Below are 24,131 nucleotides of genomic sequence, written 5' to 3'. Positions count from 1 at the left end.
AGGTATTCCCTAAGAAAATATGTGGCTGTATTATGTGTATATATATAGCAAATACATATAGGTACATATATAAAAATATATAAAATATATATATACATATAAACCCTCCATAAACAAACCAAACAACAGCAACCCTCCTTCAAAAAAAAACCCCAAAAAGCCAAACCCCAAACTCCCAAAAAACCTTCCTGCCAAGCAACAACAACAAAAAAGCCTCCCACACAACATGTGCATTAATAGAAGCAAGCTGTGGCTTTGGTGAAAGGAGTACTTGTGCTGACGTCTTCCCTGTTTGTGGAAAATGGCAGTGCTGTGGTGAACTGTCAGTTTGGTCAAGTTAAAGGTCTTTGTCTCTGTTTTTCAGGGGACATGGTGTGTGAGGGGGGTGGGGGTATTAATTTTGTTGTGAAAACTGTTTCCCTGAGGAGATAACTTTGCCCCGTGCAGTAGATCTGTTTCATCTGAGATTTAGCATGCTAACTTCCTTTTCAGTGCAGGCTGTCAGATGAGATTCTCTGCTTTTCTTTGGCATCATCCAGTTCTTCGTCTAAAGCTGTGCTTTTAGCTGTCTTGGCATTTGAGAACTTTTTTCAGCTCTGCCACAAGGCTGACTCTGGCTGAAAGAATTCTTGCTGCTGTTTCCTAATACAGAATTGATTTTAAAACTGTTACTTGTAACTCTTATCTAAAGTTGAAGTGACATTACAGAAACAGCAAAAGCAACTTTTTGATTTTGACAAAGTTAATTTTTTAGTTTCACATTGGTCACCTTCAGGGACTTCCTAGTGTGTTCTTAAGTAATTAATCTTAGAGAAAACCTCAGCCTTATTCTTTATTTAGACAGGCTGACTATTACAGCTCAGTATTTTTTCTGCTGATGGTAGATACTGTAGGATACTTTGTGGCTTGCTGTGTTGAGGGTTTATATGTTCTAGTTACCAACTTTTTTATTTCCAGAGAGGTGAACACTTAACTTCTATATCAAACAGCAGAGCTGACCCACTACTTTGCTATTTAGTTATATTTATTGCATCAGATTTGGAGAATTGGTGCCTAGTGCTTTGAATTGTCATGTGTCTTGAACCCTTTTCAACTGGTGTGCCAAGGCTGTTTCTTTCAGCGTAGCCTAAACTACTTCTGTCTTCATGCTTTGCATAATCTCTTGTGTCCATTATAGTTGTATGGAAGCAATTAGTTTATTACTTTTGAAAAGTTCCTGAATAATGGGTAAGGTAATGCAGTATCTGAAGGGATGAGTTATAATAGAAATTCATTTGACCTGTGTAGGGAGACCAGTGGAACTTCCAGTCTTGCTCATGAGGATAAGTGTTCGACCAGGGGACTTTAAAGGAAGATGTACAGGAGTATAATTGTCAGATGTCTGTGAGCAGGGAATTACAACTTCAGCTTGCAATTCTGGAAGCAAAGTGGCTTTTAGACACTTTCCTATGAAATGAGTCTGTGTGGCATTTTTTGTGTTAATTTACTGCTATTTCTGTCTTTTTAAATGAGCATCTGTCCAGGTCAGCTTTGACTCCAGTCCCAACAAAATATTGTGTGTATATAACACCCGTTTTATTTGGAAATCTCAGAAAAAAGAACTGTTACAATATAATTTCTCATTTCAAGAAGCTAAGTTTTAACTAGCTGAATGTTTTGCATTTCAGAAAGAAAACTAATCATTATTGTGAAATTAATTTGCCTTCTTGTTTGGTAGCTGTTACTTTTACAATGCTATTTTACAGTCAGCAGCAATTTAATCTCTGATGAACACACATACTGGCATCCACATAATTATTATAACAAAGAGCAGGTCTGAACCCTTCATGTTCATGGGCTGATTGCACTGTCATTAGGCAAATTTCTGTTTTAATGGATGCTGGTCATTTTCTTTAGGAAAGAATTAATGTCTCCTTTATTTTTAAGACAATATTTGTAGCATACAGAATAACAATGTGATTTTGCTTTTTCTTCCCAGGTATGAATGCTGCTGTGCGCGCAGTAGTACGCATGGGAATCTATGTAAAAGCCAAAGTCTATTTTGTTTATGAGGTTAGTTTTTGTTTTATTCATTCTGTACTTTGTCCTCTGACTACACTGGAGTTTTTGTGGAAACATCATGGAGATTAGTATAAATTGAAAATTTATGCCATTCCCTTTCATCATATGTTTTATTTAGTATTTTTTATTTTTGTGGAAATTTGCTTTTGTCAAGGTGTTCTGAAAATATGTAATTTAAAAGTAATTCTTTAAATGCATGGAATTCTTCATGTGCTACCAGAAGCTTGAAAATGCTGAGGAAATCAGACATGGTCATTGTCCAGCAGTGAGCTGTGTATCTGTGCACTTGTTAGATGTTTGGCCCCATTTATTGTTTATAAATACTTTTCTAAATCTGGTTAAACTACTGATTTTTAATCCTTTGCCTTTTCCCAGTCTATTTTCCTAGTGTATGATAAGGATGTGTCATCATCCTCATTTCACAGACTGTACAACTTGGTTTTGAGAAAGAGTACTGTCAGGCTGGTGCCATCTGTCCTGGCTAGTAGGTGGAAAGTTGTAACTGAAAAAAATCAACCAACGAAAAACCAACCAAACAAAAACAACCAAAAAAAGCATCAAAAGCCTGACCATTAGTGGTGTGTCCAGACATCAGAATTTTGTGGCTTTTGATCGTGTGTGCATAAATATTGTTACTTCTATGACAGTCATGTGATATGAAAACATCATGAGACAAGTTTAATGTAAATGAGTAGGTAATACTTGATGTGTATGTTTTACTGGAAGACTGTGTTATAGTTAGAGTTCTGTATAAACAATGCTTTCAGCTTTTATATGATTTACTGTAAATATATTTAGGAAGAAGTCATTCTGTTCCCACTGAATTCCTGTACAGATCCTTAGTAGTTTAAAATTATTACAAATCATAATAAAAAGTTGATATGGGGGAAAACTTTGTAGGCAATATTCCCAGTGAACTGTAATTTTAATGTTTAATAAAAAAAATAAGAAGTACTAGAATTCATAGAAGTGCTAGGAAAGTACTTTGGTTTTAGTTTTGTGCATGCCAGATATACAATTTATCTTTTAAAAGTAGCTACTTACCCATTTTTTCCGTGTTTGCTTATTCCTATGGCTCATTTACTAATGAGATGCAAAGTATATTGAAATGCAAATAAGCAGAGGACTGTGCTCCAAAATTCTTTTGTACTACAGTGCTACACCAAGTTACTCTGAACATTTAGTGTGTGCTAATTACATGGCCAATCTCTGGAATTCCCTCAGTGTTCAGCTGTTTTGCAGCCTTGCTGAAATGGGTCAGATACTTCTCTGGAAGTAAGGAAGGGGTTTTGACCATCTTTAGGCTAGAACTTGGATTTTAATTTATTTCAAATTAGATTTGACTCAGGAATTACCATCTCTTTGCACCTTTTAAAAATTGTTTTGTATCACAGAGTGTATTCAGTGATAAATTTCTAGAGAAATTTGATTATTTGTTTTTTCTGAACTTAGCAAAATAGCATTATTTAAGTTAGTGTGTTCCGATCTTAACTGCTAGAGCTTGACAGAGTGAAGTCACAGATATTTCTGAATGAAAAGCAATTGTAAAAATCAAGTCAGTGTTGGGAGTTTTGAGTTTCCATTATATATTGTCATTCTATCTTCAATGTAACAGTGTGTTCTGGGAGAAAAATGCACATTTCACTGTAAGTAAGGGCTTTGAAAAAGATCTTTGCTTCTAGATTAGTTCATTCAGTTCTACGTTTTGGGAAGTACCCAGTGGTAAGCTTTATTCTTCTCTGACTTTGTGGTAATTGAAATATGAAGTCAGTTTTCTTTCACAATACATCCAACTACTTCAGAGAAACAGAGCTGCAAGATTGGAAATGAAACAGCTATTTAATTTCACCCCTTTGAAATAGGAAACAGGTGGAGATGACAAGTGTAGTAGAAGGTAAAAGTCTTAGGGTGAGACTTGTCACTAATGTTGCCTATTATAAGCCTTTGAATGATGTATGCAGAGATGTATTTTTGTGTATAGTTGAAGTTATGTAATATTTTCATTAAGGTGTTACTTCTAAATTACAGTGTATCAAATGCAGACGAGTGTGTTAAGCAAAGAGAATTGTATATTTTTGGCCTACAGTTTGAGTACGCATTTTAACTAAACACATGTAGGTCAGGGGAAAGTAATAGTTGTATTTAAGCTGCTCTGAAAAAGTGAAGGAAAACCTGAAGTGACAATAGCCAAAAGGAAAAACAAGTTTTCTTATTTGGATCCAGAAACTGAGTTAAAGGTCTCAGACTTTTCAAGCTTACTTTGCTGTAGTCATCATATGCTCTTTTATCCTGTAGCTGTGTCTGTCACAATTCTTTTTTTGCACTGTAAAACCATCTGTCTTCTACAGCTGTGGCCAGAACTAGCTCCGTATTCTAAGTAGAACAGTAACTCTGTTTTTTTTTCAGTTTCCTAACTCCATTTTGCTTCATTTTGTGATGAGAGAGTACCAAGATAAATAAATAAAAATTGATAGCAATTTAGATTTGTCATTTGCCAGCCTTTTTTAAGTTGGTTTTACTAAAGCCCAAAGAAAGAAACAGTTACATATTGGAATTCATGGTCTATTTGGACATACTCCATTTCCCAAAATTAAAAAGAAACTCAAACCAACCTATGTGAAAATTAAGACTATAAAATAATTATATAAAAATATAATTTGATATATAGCATTTATGTAATTAATATAAAACCCTGTAAATTTATGGTTAGAAAACACAGTGAATTAAGGTTCTTTTTAATCTTAATTCATTAAAATTAGTATGTTTCAAAATTTTGCTATTAATTTGTGGAAGCAATGCCTACTCTACACAGTTGCCGTAGTTTCATATGTTATACATATTATCATTTTAAAGTATTAAATTTAGTATATAAACAGTCTCTAGTCACCCTTCTTGATTAGCATCACATTGTTTCTAAAATCTGCCCCAGTCTGAAGTAAAATTTGAATACCCATGGATTAATTTCACTCATGCTATGAAAATCTAGGAGATGGAAGTACATGTAGAGTCCCAGGCTGCTCTAGGAGGCTAGTTGACTTTTTTTTCTTTTCCAGTAATCAAAAACTATGAAAGTCAGTTTGGGGTTTTTTTTGTTGTTGTTTTTAATTGAGAATGTGAAGAAGTGATACCTCTAATTTCTGGCAACTGGTTTTGGAAACTGAGGTCTTAAATATTTATACGAATAACCTGCCCTTTTTCCAGGATTGAAGCACATAGTTCCCAGTGGATGCGTGCTCTTACTACTAAGCTATGGAGTTTTAGATTCTTCATCTTGATTAAGAGTCTTTTTCTCCAGAGGCCAGCATTGGAAATGCAATGGTACGGCAGTCACGGATATCTGTGAGGAAAACTTCATGTCTTTTATGTGGTGGTCTGTGCACTCAGTGACACTGGTATTTTACACTGTCAATCAGTAGCTTAAAAATCTCAGTAAGTAAACTCACATAAAGCCCCAAATGTCTCACATGTAACTTATCAGAAGGTGGCTTGTTCTTTTTCGAAAGCTTTGTCTTTAGAGTTTAGACTGGAAGCAAGGTTTGCTGTCCCTGCTGCTCTCTCCAGGAGTTGCAATGTGTTTGTATGTACCTGGTGAAAATTTGACCCACAGAGATTTCCTCTTGTTCATCTCTGAATTTTCAGATTTTGGGTAAAGGAACGGCTAAACATAAAATGGGGCAGATTTTCATATACTGTGCTTTCTGTACTTTTGACAGTTTATTTTTTCCATTCTTGCCCCATAGTTTTAGTATCTTAGTACCCAAGCTGCTCTTTTTAGGATCTAGGTAAGGATTTAATTTTTTCTTCATGTAATTTGACAGATTCCCACCCTCTTTTTGTTAAGGTCTGTATTCACGTCTGCCAGTAACTTTCAGTTACTGTAACAGTGTTGAACTATTTGTTAACCTAATTCAAGTTAAATCCCACCTTTAAACTGGATTGTTCAGCCCCCATCAGTGTTAAAATAACTCAAGCGATAAATGGAAATAATGATCATTATTAATACTTAAATTATAATTAGTAATTTTTTTTTTCCCTTTAACTTTTCTTGAAAGCTGTTTTAATTCTATAGCTTGTATCTGTTAAAAGTATGGAAAGCAACATGGAAATTCTAACTACATTGTTCAGAGGCAGCTTACAGATACTCCTCAGCAAACAACTGAATTAAGAACAGCTAATATAACAGTTCAAATAGGTCAGGATTCTGGAGGCTCCTCATGCTTACCTTGTAAGGGGAGGAATTGTTAATGCATCCCCAGTTCTCAGTTGTCTACACAGATACAGACTCCTGATCAAAATGCATGAATTCTTTCTACTTTAAGAGTGCATGGTGCAGGAATTGGCCATAGCTCCTCCTTAGCCTAGTTATGTTTCAAATCTTACAGTTTCAAATAGTAGTTCATCCTTTGGCTTTTTTCTGTGTTTTAGATTCAATAATATGTGCTTTGGGGATTTTAATCTGTGAGTCTCCTGATACGCATATATTTATGTATATGTTTACTGTATATTGTAGTTTTTGGGATGCATTTCTTTTATTTTTCCTCTCAAGTTAGCTTATGGTTCAGCTTACTATAGTCAGTGTTAGAAACTGAGTTAAGGTACACCACCACACTACTCTTTCAGGATTTGTTGCTTATGGATATTTGTGTTATTGTAGTTGTCAATAGCAATACCAAAAAGCTTTCACTCCATTAATGAATGATAAAAGGAACATTGGATTCTTTGCTTTCAAAAAAGGAAACTAGCACAGCTGTGATGAGTGAACTTAACAATTTATCAGCTCTCCTCCAGCTCAGTGGGAACCACTGTAATGTTTCTTCTCTGTGGTGACCAGTGACAGAACCTGAGGGAATGGTGTAAAGTTGTGTCAGGATGGGTTTAGGTTGGATATTACAAAGAGCTTCTTCACCCAGGGGGTGATTGGGGGCTGGAACAGGCTCCCCGGGGAACTGGCCACAGCACTAAGCCTGACAGAGTTCAAGAAGAGTTTGGACAATACCCTCAGGCATACGGTGTGACTCTTCATCCTGTGTAGGGCCAGTAATTGGACTTGATCATCCTGGCGAGGCCCCTCCAACTCTGCATATTCTGTAATTCTTTCTGAAGATCTTTACATTTTATCTGAGAAATAATTTACTTTTTTTTTTAAGTTGATGTGTAGTCTAAGCATTATTCCTTTTCCAACTTGCTCTAATTTTGAAGAAATTGTGTAGATACTGCCTTGGCTTCGAGTGTATACATGAGCATCCAGGACAGTATGTCCTGTAGGTAGGAGCCTACAGGGAAACTGGAGAGAAACGCTTCATCAGGAGCCATAGTGATAGGGAAAGGAGTAATACATTCAAATTGAAAATAGGGAAATATAGGTTAGATATAGAAAGAAATTCTTTGCTGTGAGAGTGGTGAGTCACTGGCACAGGTTGCCCAGAGAAGCTGTGGATGCCTCATCCCTGGAAGTGCTCAAGACGAGGTTGAATGGGGCCCTGAGCATTTTAACAAGACGATTTTTAAGGTCCCTTCCAACCCAGGCTATCTAGTGTTATGTGGAGAATGTACATAATACTGAAGAGGTCTGTTGGATGACAGAAATTAGAGACGGGGAGTTTTCCAACTGGATGTTTCCTTGGTATCATCTTAAATGTAAGTTAATCAATCAAGTCTCACTGAGACGTTTCTGCTTTTCCCTTGGAATCTGTACAAGAATCCGAAACTTGTACTTTTACTATGCCCAGGTTGTCCTTTAATTTTTATCCTCTCCTAATAGTTAGGACTCAAAGTTTGACATAGTATTCATATAATGTATATGGCTTTTTAAGTCTCTGTAGGCTTAGCACATTTCACCACTTACTGAAGAAAATCTGCAAATACTCTGAATCATGCCAAAGTGAATTTCTCTAATTTGTAATGTCAGTTTTACTGTCTTCTGAACTTCCTTCTTTTCTAGTTACACTTGATTTATTATTGAGAACCCTAAAACTAAATATGTACAGTTTTACAAAAACTGCATATAAAAAAATGGTAACTAGTTTTTCTTTGGCACGGGGAGTATCTACACATAATCTAAAAGTGGAGACATAAACATTGTCATGGTTATTTTTGTTTAGTGGTTTTCTGTTTCCTTCTTTAACCTAGAGTGTTTTTCCCCTTGGATTTAAATAAATGTCAAGAAGTTGAACAGTAATTTCAGTTTTATTCTGGTATCTCTATCAGTTAGGATTTTCTAGGTTAGAACTTTGCTAGATTTTATTTTCTTTTTTTTTTCCTAAGTCAATCTTCACAATATCACCTAATGAAAAAAACCCTATAATTGTCATTCTGCTAATGTTTATGTAGACAGATAATAAAGCTAGGTATAACAAAACCCTTCAGCTGCTCACTGGATAGTTTTCGTTCTTTCAAATAAGTGTAGTTCTTTCCATAATACAGAGTGCAGTGGTTTCTGCACTAGTGGTTTCTGCATAGAAGACCATTAAAGTTAAGATATTAAGAATTTCTTAAATGTATCACTAAAACTATTAAGTTTCCTTATTTATTGTGTAACTGACTCAAAAAAAAAAAAAGGTTATGTGACCTAATTTCTTTTATGAAAAAATTTTGGTTATTACTCTTTATTTTGTTTTGCTTATACCAACTTAGGGGGGAAGAATATATGATGTGTTACAAAGCTAGATTCCTAAGATCATGACCTCAGGCTGAGGTTCTGTTTTTAAGAAACACATTTTATAACGTCTTTCAAAGTTCTTTGTATTTTTTTTCTAAAGTTAATATTTATTCTCTAGAAAGGAGTAACACATTGCCATTCTAGTTTAATAGCTGTTTAGTCTGTGGAAAGTATTATCTTCAAGTTGTCTTTGGAACTTGTCTTTTAGGAAGAGGGTTTGCTTTGCCTTTTTCCCCCCATTAAAAAATGCAGTGATAGCTGCTTGAATGTTGTTTCGTTTAAATTGAGTATTTTTTTATTCCATGTTTTTAGTTACCTAAAGTTACACCGAAATACACAAGGTGAGTATTACTGCAGTGGAAATGTTATGCTGTTTTGAAGTCTGATTTCTGAAATACTTCTCTTTCAGGGTTACCAGGGAATGGTTGATGGAGGTGATAATATTGTAGAAGTTTCATGGGAAAGTGTTTCAAGTATCCTGCAAGTGGTAAGTGTTAAGGGGTGGGAGTGGGACACAAACAAAAGAATCAAAATTTTAGATCCGGGCAACCACTGTAATTATGTATTTGAACTCTGTGATGACTGAGTGATCAGCATGTACTATTTTCAACAGAGCCTGATTTTTACGGTATGGATGTCTGACACTTTCTAAAGATCTTGGTGTGGTCTTGTATTTGGTGCACAGAAATAATCTTGAAAACCTTTGTCCTAGATTTTCAACATCACATGCCATTAGCCTCCTAAAGCCATATTGAGAAGTCTATATTTAATAAAAAAGACATTATAGGGCCAAAACATGAAACATCTGTGTTTTGTAAGGCAAATATTTTCTTACGAAACCCTGTTGGCTTTCTGTGTAAGTGAATTTAGAATTACAGTAATGGATGTAATTACAGTGCAGTTCTGCAGAGCTCAGGTAATACCAGTGACTTTGTACGTTTTTATTACAACGTTTCTGCAGTGTGGCCATTTGGATCTCCTCAGCTTTTGCTCAGCATGGTAATGTTGTTACCTCTTCCAGAGCAGGTGCTATGTTTGGCGAAGAGGCCTTACTGCTTGCCAGGCTTTCTGAAAACTACCTCCAGGTGAAGCGTGGGTTTCTTTGGAGCTTTCTGTAAAGCTAATAAACATAAAACAGCAGAGACTTTTTTTTTTTTTTTAAACCAATACTCTGGAATACTGTGAGATATTTTGTCCACTGTGTTGGTTTTTTTCCTCTTTTTTTTTTTTTCCCCTCCTTTTCCCCATATCTGTCTTGCAGAATCTGAAATACCAAATTGAAAGGGACCCATAAGGATCCTTGAGTCCTGAAACTGAACAATATGACCAAGAGCGTCATCCAGATCCATCTTATGGTTAAGAGAAAATTGAGTTACCCTGGCCAAGCCACACAGGAGTATAGGCAGGAGCAGGATGTAGGCATATACTGTACATGTATATAGGATACATAGTATAACAAAAAACATCTGAACTTGATGGCTAGTAATTCAACAGGCCAGCAGTGAAGCTGAACCTTACAGAATGTGTTTAGTTGTTTTGATTGGAAAGGTTTAACAGCCCAACATATATTTCTGTTAATTCAGAACAAGTAGTACATCGTTTCAAATATATAATTTCTTTTCCACTTAGAAAAACCTATGCTTTTCGTAAGTTTGAAAATACCTAGTTTAAATGTGGTTTTTTAGTCCTGATTTCTTTTTAAGACCATCTCCATTTTGTGTACATCTAATTTTTAGTCTGGAGAAAGCTGAACTGCTTCTGTTCCATTTTTTTTTTCTCTCACTGGCAGCTGTGCAACATAGATGGCAAATTAGTGCCTAGGACTGGCTTGAAAGCTGAATCATATATTGATAGGGTAGATCGTATCAGTACAGCTTTGGCAGATTTGAAGCTCAAATTTACATTGGCATGACTGATTTATTATAAGTTAAAGTGAAGGAAATGTTTATGCAAAAGTGAGCTAACCATCTCCAGATTTGTTTGCAGGAAAGAAAAAGGTTTTGCAGTCTTAACTGATATTACCCTTTACTGTGACAATAAATAAGGCAAAAATTAAACTTCTTGAGTGACTGAACAGCATAAACACAGAAGATGTGTGTTTTCATCAAGATGCCGAGGAACTTTGTGAAGTGACAGGGCACTTCACTCATTTTTGAAAATAGTAACTACCATTTCTGAAAGAAGTTCTTTAAATCATATCAATAAACTCAGCAGATAATTATAAAAGAGAAAATTTAGCATTAGTCTGCTCTGTAAGGCATTAAAGGCAGTTCTTTCTGTAATTCAGTGGAATGATGATAAATGATAATTTTGAATTTTAGGGATATGTTTTTTCTCTTACTATAATATATTTCATGATACTTGGGGGAAAATGTCACACTAAGGCAAATTTATCTAAATACTTAACTATTTAGTATATTACTGATACTAATGTCACATGTAAGTAACAGTTAACCTATTTATTGTAATGCTACTGAAATTAATTGTAAATCGTTGAACATTTTCCTTCCAGAGTAGCTCTTTGTCTGAGATTTTCGAGTGTTTTTTAATTTTTCCCCTGTGTATCTGTTCTTGAGAACATCAGTTCCCACAGGTTTGTTAATTCCTTGTTCATCGTCACTTCTTACTCTCTGTAAAATTAAAGATGGATGTTATGCTACAACATTCATCATTAATCCATCTTAAAAACATACGGTAATATACCAGACTATGAATTAAAACTGCTGTACTTCCTTTTCCTAGGGAGGTACAGTTATTGGCAGTGCTCGCTGCAAGTCCTTCCGCACACACGAGGGCCGCCTGCAGGCAGCCTACAACCTGGTCCAGAGGGGGATCACGAACCTTTGCGTGATCGGCGGGGACGGCAGCTTAACCGGCGCCAATCTGTTCCGGGAGGAGTGGAGTGGACTCCTGGAGGAACTGGCAGAGAATGGTAAGTTTGCCTTTAAAACCTTCTAGGCTTCCAGTCTGACCTGCAGGGAAGTTATGCACCCTGAACTGTAAATCCAGAAACTGTATCCAGAGGGTATTTCTGAAGTTCAGAGGTCAAGTGCGTTCATTCTAGGAAACTCTGTGATTCTTCATAAAATAAGTTTTTGAGTTTTGCACATCCTCCCATGCATATCATAAAGGTTCAAAAAGGATAAATAAGTTACTGGGCAACAATCTGTGTGCCTTTTTTCCTCTATTATGAATCATTTTCAGGATCTGAGCTTTGAACCTTCTGCTTGAAAAGCCTTATGCCCTCATATCCAAACTGAGATGGTAATTCCATTCCAACAAAAAGCTACACACTTGGCTGTTATAAAATTAGGATGTCACTATTTTTTTAAGATCAGAACATTACTTGGCTGTTGATGAGAGTAAATCCAGCCCAGGAGTTGTCTTTGATAGCATCTAAGATAATGCATAGGGAGGAGTAAAAGAGTAAAATAATGCTGTGTAGATATTATATGTTGTTCATAATGTATAAATACTCTTATAGGTTCCATCTATTTCTGTCTTCAGGACTTCCTGAGCCAGATGCTATTAGCAGTCCTTAATGAATTTCTCTTCCATGAATGTATACAGTCTACTTGAAAACGTACAGAGTTTTGCCAAAAGCATTGTGTAGCAAGGAGTTCTACAGCTTCACTGAATAATGAAGATTGGGAAGAATCTTCTTCTGTTTATTTTGATCCTGCTGGCTTCTAGTGTCGTTTGATGTCCCGTAATTTTTGTATTAGAGCAAACAGTGAATGATCAATCCTCCTTCCTCTCTGCATGCCACTTGAGATTTTACAGCTGTCTTATTTTCCCTTCATCGTCTCTTTTTCTAGATGGAAGAGTCCTAGTTTGCTTATTTGTTCCCTATATGTAAGTTCTATACCTTTGATCATCTTTGTTGCCCTTCTCTGAACCTTTTCCAGTTCTACCATGTTTTGAGGTGGGGAGGACCACAACTGCACCCAGTATTCAAGATGAGGGCAAACCATGGATCTACACAGTAGTATAATGATCTTTGTTTTGTTCTCTATTCTCTTCCTAATATTTTCTAATATTTTGATTTTTTTTTTTTACTGCTACTGAGCATTGAAGCTGATTTATTAATGAAAACAGCATTATTATATTATGCTGGAAATAGCATTATTTTGTTTGAAATGTTAGGGTACATTTTTCACGCGTCTTAGTTTACATTTATCTGTAATGAATTCCATCTGATACTTTACTGCTCACTGTGTCTTGCTAGTCTTCTTCATTTCTTCTCAGACACTCCATACTTTTAGAACCCTAATAATTCAGTTTGATCAGTAAACTTTGGCACCTTGCTGCTCATTCCCTTTTCTAGGTTATTGCTGAGTGTGTTGAACAGTGCAGATCCCTGTAGAACTCCATTGGTTACCTTGCTCAGATACAAGAACTTGCATTTACCATGACCCTCCGTCTCTTATTTTTTTCCCCTCTGTTTCACATTATTTACTTGATGAAAATACTTCTCTCTTATACGGTGACTATTTAGTTTCCTCAAAATCTTTTGGCAAAAGACCTTGTCAATGGCTTTTTGGAAATCTGAGTAGAATGTATAAACCAGATAGCCCTTATTCATGTATTAAGTCACCTTTGGAACTCTAGAAAAGGTTTGTAATGCATGGTATACATTCATAGAAAACATTTTGATGCTTCTTCACAATGCTGTGTTTATCTTCATGGACATTAATTATATTTTTCATTACTGGTTTTCTCTAATATAGACATTAAACACACTGATACATAGTTTTCGAATCCCATATTAGAAATTTGGCATTCTATTTACTACCATCCCATCCACAGATACTAAGGTAGTTTTAAGTGCTTAAGCAGCTGAGGTACTTCATCCTTGAGATCCTTTAGAACTCATGGATGATGCAGCATTTTTACTGGTGTCTTGGGAGACACAGCTAAGACTTAGGAGCTTTTCTGTTCTGTTTGCTTATTAATAATGAAATCAAGAGCCTTTCAGTGTTGCAGAAGAGAAATCTTCAAAAGTTTGATGCTGGTTTTTGATTGTTTACATATGCCCATAATCACATCCACTTCGCATCCTTTTACTTCTTCATTGCATATTATGCACTACTGAGACTACAATTTGAACAATACTGTGTTAAGTCAAAGCCGTCAATTTTAAGGTTAGTTACAAAACTTGATAATTTTTTGACATTTTGAGATGGACTGAAAAGCTCTTATTTCCTTCCTTACTGTAAGGAGTTCTGTGCAGGATTCTTTTGTTTGGATGTTTGATTGGCTTTTGTTTGTAGTTTTGACTAACCTTGTTACCTAAAATATCTAAACATAATTCAATGTTTGGATATGTTTAATTTACAAAAGTAGAGCACCCAAGCAATATGTCTGATGAATTTTTTTTAACAGTCTTACAGCTCTTTCTCTGGACACTTCTTTACAGGAAAGATTGATGCAGAGGCTGTTAAGAAATATGCTTACCTTAACATTGTGGGAATGGTTGGATCCATAGACAATGACTTCTGTGGCACTGATATGACCATAGGTACTGACTCAGCTTTGCACAGAATAATTGAAGTTGTTGATGCCATCATGACCACTGCTCAAAGGTAAATAGTGCATATTATAGAGATTGATAACAAATGTACAGTCGTTCGTGCTTCAAATCAAAGTTTGCTATTGCCATACAATAGTGAAGAATTAATTAATTAATTAGTTAATTTTAAAAAGAGGTTAGGTAAGTGGGATTTGTGGGAATAAAAGTTCTTTTTGACTTTACCTTTCAAATGTCTTGTTTTCTTTCTCTCTTAGTAATTGTTTTTTTCATCAGTGCTGTTGTGGCAGCATGTTAAGCATGTGATTGTAGAGACTACATCATCTTTAGGTGCAGGCTTTGGTTTTTAGTAGGTTTTTAGTCTATTAGAGAAGATCCAGGTACACTTTGAATAGTACAAAATAGCATGTTTGTATATAAGCTTTGTTTCAGTAAAATTAAAGCAATTAAATTAGTAAATTTTTTTTAATACAGATATATCATTGCAGTTCTTAACTGGATTTGCATCATTTACATTTTCAGTAAATGTTCACATCTTATCTCCTAGCTGCCCATACGTGTCTTTGAATAAAGTAGTAGTGAAAGGAAATAATGCATTGGAAGATATGTTATTTTAAATATATTGTTTAATGTGGCCTCCTGTTTTGCTAATGAATTCTGTGTTTAGTTAGCATGGTAAACACAGGCTGTTTCTTGATATCAGGTTCAGTTAATTTGGTTTTCTTATTTTTACAGCCATCAGAGGACCTTTGTTCTGGAGGTTATGGGGAGACACTGTGGGTATGTATTTTCTTCAGCATTTTGTGTCTTGTGCAGGTGTAATTATGAAAGGCTGAGAAATCTGAACCATAAATGTCTAATCATCTCTTCTGTTTGTTAGGTATCTAGCTCTGGTTAGTGCCTTAGCCTGTGGTGCAGATTGGGTGTTTATTCCTGAATACCCACCAGAAGAAGGCTGGGAAGATACAATGTGTGTTAAGCTTTCAGAGGTAATCTATTGATATGTTTGAGATTCCCTGATGACTTTGCAGGTGTTTATTTGAAAGTAGTAATTAAAAAATGCGATCAGGACTTTCAGCAAGTTTTCAGTTTTTGTGTCATGCAAAGTTCTCCATGATCTTGAACATAAGAACTGCATTCTGCAGGGGTTTTTTTAGGAAATATATGACCTGCTCTGGGGATTACATAGAACTTCCTATATACAGTGTGTGTACCTTTTCTCAGTAATTTGCTGTAAGATATTTGAACTTCATCCATAAAAAAACCTGTATGAAAATAAAATATAAGAGAACACTTCAAATATTGATGGTCAAATATAAGAAGTATTTCCTTAAATCCTAGAGGCTCAATGTAAAGCAATTGATTATAAAATTGTGCTGTAAATTCTTTTTGGTTTTTTTTTTTCATTAATTGCATGGTTTTGCTTTTATTATAGAATCGTGCACGAAAGAAAAGGTTGAATATTATTATTGTAGCTGAAGGAGCTATTGATTGCCACAACAAACCTATAACATCAGAGAAAGTTAAGGATGTAAGTGTCAGCATCTCTGTGATACAGTTTCTGTTCTGTTCATAAGATGTTGTTATCAATAACGTTTCTGTGAAGTAAATCTGTTCCTGTAAGGTAGCTCATTACACAGTTGTAATTTTATATTTGTGCTTTGTTTTCTGAATCCAAAGTCCAGTTAAAGGGGATTTTTTTAGGGGCTATTAATTAGAAACTTTTCTCCTTGTAATATATCATAGCAGTTCAAAAGCACCTGATTCACGGGTGCCTTAATTGATAAAGAGTTGGAATTCAGCTCAAATCAGTATTTATAATCCTATTTCACTTTGTATGTCTTGTAAAAATATAATACTGCTCTGTCTCACAGTGAAATGATAACTATGTGCTTTGGACAAAGTCTTGTCACTTCTAAATGGTTGCTTTGCTGAAAATCTCATTTGTGTCTAAGATTAAGAAAACTTTTGAGCTGAAGATATTCTACTCTTTTTTGTAAAGAGTCCCTTAAGAATTTGGAAAATAGTCAGTGGCAAAAAGGAGCTGTTACACTTTAAGTTTACCTGGGGTTTATCTGTCCTGTGAATATGAAGCTTTGTTTTCCATAGTTGCCAGTTTGGGACAAATCTTTGACTTTATTCAGAACTGCAGTATTATGGATTAAAGTTTAGCACCAAGCGGTGTTAAATGTACCTAGCAGCAGATTACTGTGCATTTATACAAGAAACATTACTTCCTTGCTGCAAATTTCAGCCAGTTAATACATTAAAAAACTATAAATACCAGGGATAAAAGACTGTGTAACTTGCAGAATTTTTTTCTACTGTATGGTATTCAGTACTTATTCCTACCCTTACATGCTCACTAAAGATATATTAATAAAGCATATCTTTTGATGACTTTAGATTTGATATGTAACAGAGAAAATGGAACAAAAGTGACTGAAAGAAATAGTTTTATTATTGTATGTTTTTTACTGTGAGTTATAAAAGCTTTGTCAGATAAGGTTAAAAGTCATCCTTACTGAAGTTTTACTCAGAATCTTTTGGGACATGTAATCTTGCACGTGAATTCACATGAAATGAATAGAACACTGTAATTGAACTTACTTCAAGGATTAGAATATTTAGACCTGCTTTTGTAACTTTGCACAATGAAACCATTTTAACTGCAGTTAAACTATTGCATCAAAGTCACTGTTTTGCCATTATAAAATGTTCCTTTAAATTAGGAACCTGGAGTTTAGGTTAGGAATAAAATAAAGACATTTCTATGTAGAATTTTATTATTGCAATTGGATATAAAGCAGCCTAGTGCTGTCACATGTGTATAAAATAATGATGGTGATAAACCCACTATATTTTGAAATTCTTTGCAGCTTGTGGTTCAGCGGCTTGGTTTTGACACCCGAGTTACTATCTTGGGTCACGTGCAAAGAGGTGGAACCCCTTCAGCTTTTGATAGAATTCTGGTGAGTGTTGCTAAAGTAATTACTCATGGCACCACATAGTACAATGTCATTTTGATTATTTAATTGGGGGTGGGGTGGTTCTTTACCTGATAAACCTCACAACTGAAATTATTGTCCTGCAGTAACTGTCTGAATAGCTCAAATTTAGAGTAGTGAATCACTTTGTGTAGAGGAATCTATATTAGGATTAAAATGCAAAGCTGTAAGAACAATCATCCATATTTAAGGGTATTGAACAGCCCACAACGTTCTCATCTCGCCAAGTTTCAGCTTGATTTACTGAGAAATCAGGACCGTTTCTGTGACTGGAATCCTTGTGCTTTTAAGTACTTACGTAAACACTCAAACATGATCTGTTTGCAGGCGAGTCGGATGGGTGTGGAAGCTGTGCTTGCCCTCCTAGAAGGTACTCCAGCTACCCCTGCCTGTGTTGTGTCCCTGTCTGGAAACCAGGCTGTACGTCTGCCTCTGATGGAGTGTGTGCAGATGGTGAGTTTATGGTGGCAAAAAGCCAATTTATAGTTGTTCATTTACTACAACAGACTCCTGTGTACAATAATTGTCTGTTTCATTAGGACACAAATGGGAATGTGTGCAGCACTTTTCCACATTTAGGAATGAGTAATGAAGTTCATGTATGTTCTCTGTGTGTTATTACTTATTTCCAAACTACCAAGGAACAAAAAATATATATCTTTATAATTTGTTTTCAAATTTCGACTGTCTTCTTTTTTTATTGCTACAACAAATTCTTCAGATGCTTGCATCCATTTTCACATCATACACAAGTCAGGTTTCTGCACTAAAACTGTTTGACTTAAACTGAAAAAAGAAAATGCAAAATAGATACACTAATTTTTTTGGGGGGGTTTTTTGTCCCAGGAAGGCTTTAGTTGTTTGTTTCTACTTTCTTCTTTTCCTGTACGCTGTAATTTATGCTGTCATAGGAGATAGCTCATAAATTGAGGAAGGATCAGTATTTTTTCACTATGGAAATATATTAATATATGGGAATATATTAAATAATCAACTTTCTGTGTTTTTTAAATATACTGACCAATCAACTTCTTTTTTCAAGACTCAAGAAGTCCAGAAAGCCATGGACGAGGGAAGATTCCTTGAGGCTGTGAGGCTTCGTGGAAAGTATGGCCAATGGCTTATATCAATTTATTTACTCTAGAAAAGCTGAACTGCTTTGCTGTTCTGCTGGAATTTGCCATTTTATTTTAAATATTTTACTATCCATATGATTTTATGTGTTTGAGAATAAGAGAGGAGACAGAAGAAGAGTTACCTAAATAGAATAATTGAAATTTTTATTTGCATATAAACATGCAAAACAAAGAAAACTGTAGTTCACTGCTGTGTCAGACTAGTGACTGATAGTAGGCTAACTTGTCACAAAGTAAAGAGCTTCTGTGCTGCGTGAGCTGACTGGTAGCAACCACATGTTTGTTTATTCGAGGTTTTGAGGCCAATCCTATGAGCTTGTTTGTAAGTAGCTGGTAGTTTTCCATCAGTAATGTTGGGGGGAGGTGTTCTTCACTCCTACCAGGAGAACAGTTTTTGTTTCAAGTTATTTGATAGTAAAATGCTTTATCCCCAATCTGGAAAACTAATTTGCTAGCTATATAGTTAGTTTGTATTTTATCACTGTTATTATACAGGATTGAGTATTTTTCTGTGTTCTCTCATTTCCACTTTTTATCATGTTTTGCATTTGTAATAACAGTGGTGTTAATATTTCACCAAGTGTTGCATTAAAATAACTATGAGTTTGAAAATTTTACCATTTCATTTGCTTATCTTACTTACTTATTTATTTAGGAGCTTTGAAAACAACCTAAACACTTACAAATTACTGTCGCACAAAAAACCAGATGCCGAGCTTCCAAAGGTAAGGGGGTTTTTTTGAGTGTGCAATGTACGTCTGCTTTGCGGTATCCTAACAAGTAGTGGTTTTTTTCTTCTCTGCCCCTCATCCTGCTTTAATACTCCCTTTAGTTTATAAAATTAGTTAAATATTTTAGAGAAAGATGATTGAAACACACAACTTTATTCTAATAATAAGTAAAATTTTTTCAAAGTGAAATACTGTTGTATGTAGAAAATTTCTGTGTAGACAGTTTCTTTCTGTCTTGTATGTTGGGCCTCAGTTGTTACAGTGTCTGGTCCTGATAGTTACTGTTTTGCTCTCTGTTCCTCACCATGGAGAGAAGGAAGAGTGATGTAATCATGATTAACACTCTAAAAATCTTGAGATAAAGGAAGATTCAATATTAAAAGAATTCTAACCTAACCCTTCCTTTTGAAGGGCAAAATCACTTGAGCAAGGGCAATTCATGAGATAGAATATTAAAGACAGATGAATCACCTTTATCTGATCTAATAAGTCACTGTGCATAATGCAGTAGTGGACATTTAGTTCTTTTCTTTGTAGTTCCTGAGTTTTGTGTAAGAATAAATTTCAATTTATTAGGGAGCAGACACTAAATTTTGTGTGCAAACAAATTTTAGATTTTTTTTTTCATTAAATGTTTATTGAATAGTTCTGGGTTTGATCATTGTTGATGACTATGTCACATCACTGGTTAATTTCTTTTAGTTGAGTTTTGTGACTATTTGATACTTTATTTTCATAATTATGTTGCTGTTATGGTTTTTTAAGATTTTTTCCAATTAAATGTTTGAGTAATGCTTACTAATATCTTCTCAATGTTATTAAGGATAAAAATGGCATTGAAAATACAATAATGACCTAAGATTGACCTTCAAAAGATCAAACAATTGAGGAATTTTTTAGTGGATATTTAACATTTTCTTTGCCAGATCAGGTGTTTGAGTGGTGGCTTTTTACATACCAATGCAAAATCAGGACCATTAGCATTGGGCTTTTGTATTTTGTTTTAAAATACTTTGGCCATACCTTCTCGTGATGAGTGGCATTAGGAGGAAATGTACGCCACTTGTAATTTTTAACCACTTGGATCTGACCACACTAAGCAAATCTGGGCTTCAGTAAAAGAGGTTGAATGGGAATTAAAAAGCAGATGAAATGTGCATGTCTCAGGAATCGAAATTAAAACTGAACTGATGAGATCAGTAGAGCCACCTGATTGCTCTTCTTCAGCAGTGCTTCTACACACGTTTGGCTGCTTCTGTTTCCTTTGCATTTTTCGATGATCCTTTGGTTGTACCAGCCCTAAAAAAGAAACCGTGAATATTTTGGTTTGGGTCTCTTTTTCTGTCAGTTTGTTTGGGGGTGACAAGGGTGTGGTGTTAGATTTTTGTTTGCTTGTTTTGTTTTTATCAGGAGAGATTCCATGATCATTACTTGACACCTATGCTGTTATTTTTGTTTAGTATTCCTATCTTCTGGGATAGAGCTAATTAACTTCTAGCTCTGCCAAAGCACCAAATTGATACAGTTTTGTCATGTCAGTATTCGTAAATGATTTGGGGTCATCCTGCTGATTGAAACCATGATGGATTTTAGTATATTATGTGCAGACTGTCATGTTTTCTTGCATTTTTCTTACATAGTTGGTTGTCAATTAAATTCTCTTAGCTAAATTTATGCAGAGTGGTTAAACTTTCCCAAAGTTCAGGCACATAGAGCTTTAATTCTTTAATTTTATTTTGCTCTTAATACTAATTTCAAAGGTGTAAAGATGAAACAAAACTAATAAGTAGCAGTCCTTCATTATTTGCTTATGGATTATATCTGTTGTATATCAACACTTACTGATGTCAGTGAAACTGTGTTGATTTATATTTGCTGACAGTTTCTTAATCAAAGAGAGTGGCCTGTGATTTATCTGGAAATGAGAATTCCATTTCAAGGAATGTGTGATGTACAGAAGATCTGCAATGCATGCTTTGGAGTTAAACTTTAATCCGCAGATGCTTACTAGCATTTTACGCGCAGCTGCACTGTGGCTTTATAAACCAAAATATTTATTATTTCATGTTACATTTTAAATACAACCTTCTCTCTTACGTTGCCTTTGGTTTAAATTGCAAGTGTATTTTTTTGATCTTTCAGACTTTTCAGTTCAAGTAGATTAGCTGCTTACCCGGGATACTCATTAAACTTGGGGAGAGCAGTTATTTTGAGTCATTATAAAATTGCCATCATCTGAGAATGTATGGTGTTGTGAAAGATGCTGAGTGCTCCCTTTTGCTGCTATATTGTCAGCTGCTTGAAAAACCTGGCCAATAGCTTAATTTTAAAAGTTGTCTGTTCCGCTCTGCGTGGTAGTGATGATTCATATAAATGATGTGGTGCTAAAAAAACAATAAAGTCTTACTTAAAACCAAATTTTTTTTTTTTTTTTTTTAGAACTGTTTGTCTCTGGTTTTCTGCAAGTAGGGAAATACATGTCTGTATCTTCCAGTTAACTTTAAATCTTCAGTGGATTTAGGGCCTTTGAAATTTCCTTTCCTGCATTCCAGTATTTAGCAACTGCATATGATGTACAGATTAACCATGGTGTAGAAATTAAAAGTGCTTATTAAGTATTACTTTTATCTTTCAGACTAATTTTAATGTGGCAGTTTTAAATGTTGGTGCCCCTGCAGCTGGAATGAATGCTGCAGTGAGGGCTGCAGTGAGAGTTGGCATAACTGAAGGTCACAAAATGTTCGCTGTCATTGATGGATTTGAAGGTTTTGCTAGAGGAAAGGTCAGTATCACAAGTGTGCATTAGCTAGTAATATGTACCCCATCCCACACCATCACTTTTGTTTATGTTCTTACGAGGTATGTTCTGTCATAAGTGCTGTGGGAACTGATATTGTAGGTTCTTTAATTTCATAAAGATATATAAACCCCAAATTGTATCTGTATTTCTCAACTATTCAAGTCTATAGAGTCATTTATGCTGACTATTACTTATCACATGCTACAGAATTAGTTCAGATGAATCCTGTGTTTAAATTTTGGTCAGTGTTTAGCATATTGTAGAGTTTCCACAGAATAACAGAATAATCTGATTCTGAACAGTGAGTTGTTGCATCTGTATTCCTTTGCTGTAAGAAACTTTGCAATGGTGCTTGTTGAGGGAGGAGGCTTTTTTTCTCCCCCTAGGTGAGTTAGATTCTTTTATTCCTGTTTTAAATGTTAAGCATCAGTTGGTACACTGAAGAGAAACTGAATACAAGGCTAATGATGTCTATGCCTGGCTGGAGCCTCAGGTCCCAAAACTAACTTCAAACACTTTGTTTTAGGTTTCTGTGTTTCACATTCAGTGGGAGAGGATGTGAAAATAGGACCAAGATACCAAACAAGGAGGCAGGGTTCATCGTAGTCTGAAGGAAGAAAGAAAAAATTGAATGGAAAGGGATTGGTAGTAATTTAAGAGAAATTGTTAACCTCTTGATGCTGTTTTCTTTCTTTACTGCATTCAGTTTTAGTGATGTCTGTGCCAAACAACTTGTTCCAGCAGTCTTACATGAAGTAGTATCTGGTGTTTGCTGCAGGTCAGGAGAAGTAATTGGATAATTACTTAACAGAATCTCCTTTTTCATTTTTATTCATAGATAAAGGAAATCAGCTGGGGAGATGTTGGAGGCTGGACTGGTCAAGGAGGATCAATTCTTGGTACAAAACGGTAACAAAAAATATTTTTCCAATTGATATGATGAACTCTAGGGTTTTGGGGATTTTTTAAAATTATTGTGTTCCAGCTTGGGTATCTTTATATATCAGAACAAGCTCTGAAGAGAGAATGAAAATGAGAGTTGGAACCTCAACTTAAAACTTTCATGGGGTCCTTACACTTTAAATGATTGCAAACCTACAGTTTCTTTACAGCTGACATGATTCCTTACTGGTTGTCTAGAAGAGTTATTTGTATGAATAAATATTTGAAATATAAAATATTGTGTTGCCTACTCAGTTTATGGTTTCAGCTTAATAATTAGTTCTTATTGCTGCAGAGTCTGTAAATTTTTATTTTTCTTTTGGTTTCGTGATTTTTAGTACTCTTCCTGCAAAATATTTGGAGAAGATTGCTGAGCAGATGCGCACTAACAACATTAACGCCCTTATGGTTATTGGTGGATTTGAGGTACACTGAAATATCTTATTGTGTCTAAGTAGAGTAGAATTCCTAAGAAAGTGAATAGACTGTTTCAGTTTTTACCCAATTTTCATTTAAAATGCATTTGGCTATAACTGTAATTGATACACAACGCAAATAGTGTTTAGGGTCAGAAGTACTGTGAATCAGTGATTCTTTAGAAAGCTGACCTTCAAAACAGTGACCGGAACTGCTAAATGCATAAATAAGGTGAACTTGCATTATATTATTTGTGTATTAAAATACAATCAATCAGTGACTTCTGTAGTGCAAGTTCCAGTCTGTATTGTATCAATACGTAGAACATACTTGCAGAAGTTCTTGACTTTTAGTAGTAATTGCACTATGGTTCCTTATTTAAGCTGCTCTTCTCACATGGTGCATTTCAAAATCTGTAATTGTCTAGAGAAGTATTTTCTCTCTTTTTTTTTTTTTTCTGTATTTTATGTTTGCTAGTGAATTTTTAAAATCTTGACTGAGGAAAGTATTTTGCCAACTCCTAGCAGAGAAGAACATGCTCCTTGTTTCTTGATAAGGAACAAATCATCCATTTTGTCCAAGCTGTTAGCTATGACCCTAACTCAGGGATATTAAAATTTTTAAATGAGGGCCAGTAACTGTGTAAATGAGGAGTAACAGTAACTGAAGCTTGGGGAAGTTTGTGTTGTAAAAAGCACTTTGTTACGTGTAAATTATATATTCTGTTGATAATGAATATTCTATTTATTATTTGTTTTCAAATGTATACCCATTTTTAATGCTCTCTCTTTTGTGTCTGTGTTAGATTTTAGTAGTTCCTTAGTGCTCTGACTTGCTGAAGTGTGCTG

The 24,131-nt window shown here is 35.1% G+C and overlaps 1 protein-coding gene across 4 annotated transcripts in view; it reads left to right on the top strand.

Annotated features, from left to right (window-relative positions):
• Positions 1-24,131, top strand: part of PFKP (phosphofructokinase, platelet) — a 44,095-nt gene that overhangs the window by 6,213 nt on the left and 13,751 nt on the right. For all 4 annotated transcript variants that reach the window (XM_027906727.1, XM_027906725.1, XM_027906726.1 and 1 more), the window contains exons 2-15: positions 1,979-2,052; positions 9,129-9,206; positions 11,462-11,651; positions 14,139-14,304; positions 14,985-15,029; positions 15,130-15,238; positions 15,685-15,780; positions 17,129-17,221; positions 17,585-17,710; positions 18,300-18,364; positions 19,049-19,118; positions 21,760-21,906; positions 22,763-22,833; positions 23,205-23,292. In XM_027906727.1, coding sequence (XP_027762528.1) covers positions 1,979-2,052; positions 9,129-9,206; positions 11,462-11,651; positions 14,139-14,304; positions 14,985-15,029; positions 15,130-15,238; positions 15,685-15,780; positions 17,129-17,221; positions 17,585-17,710; positions 18,300-18,364; positions 19,049-19,118; positions 21,760-21,906; positions 22,763-22,833; positions 23,205-23,292 — 1,418 coding nt within the window. The remainder of the gene's footprint in view (positions 1-1,978; positions 2,053-9,128; positions 9,207-11,461; positions 11,652-14,138; positions 14,305-14,984; positions 15,030-15,129; positions 15,239-15,684; positions 15,781-17,128; positions 17,222-17,584; positions 17,711-18,299; positions 18,365-19,048; positions 19,119-21,759; positions 21,907-22,762; positions 22,834-23,204; positions 23,293-24,131) is intronic.

Source organism: Empidonax traillii, unplaced genomic scaffold, assembly GCF_003031625.1.
Source record: "Empidonax traillii isolate 1590-97213 ecotype Southwest subspecies unplaced genomic scaffold, ASM303162v1 scaffold1346:size125991, whole genome shotgun sequence".
NCBI classification, from domain to species: domain Eukaryota; kingdom Metazoa; phylum Chordata; class Aves; order Passeriformes; family Tyrannidae; genus Empidonax; species Empidonax traillii.
This window is presented reverse-complemented; position numbering and strand designations above follow the sequence as displayed.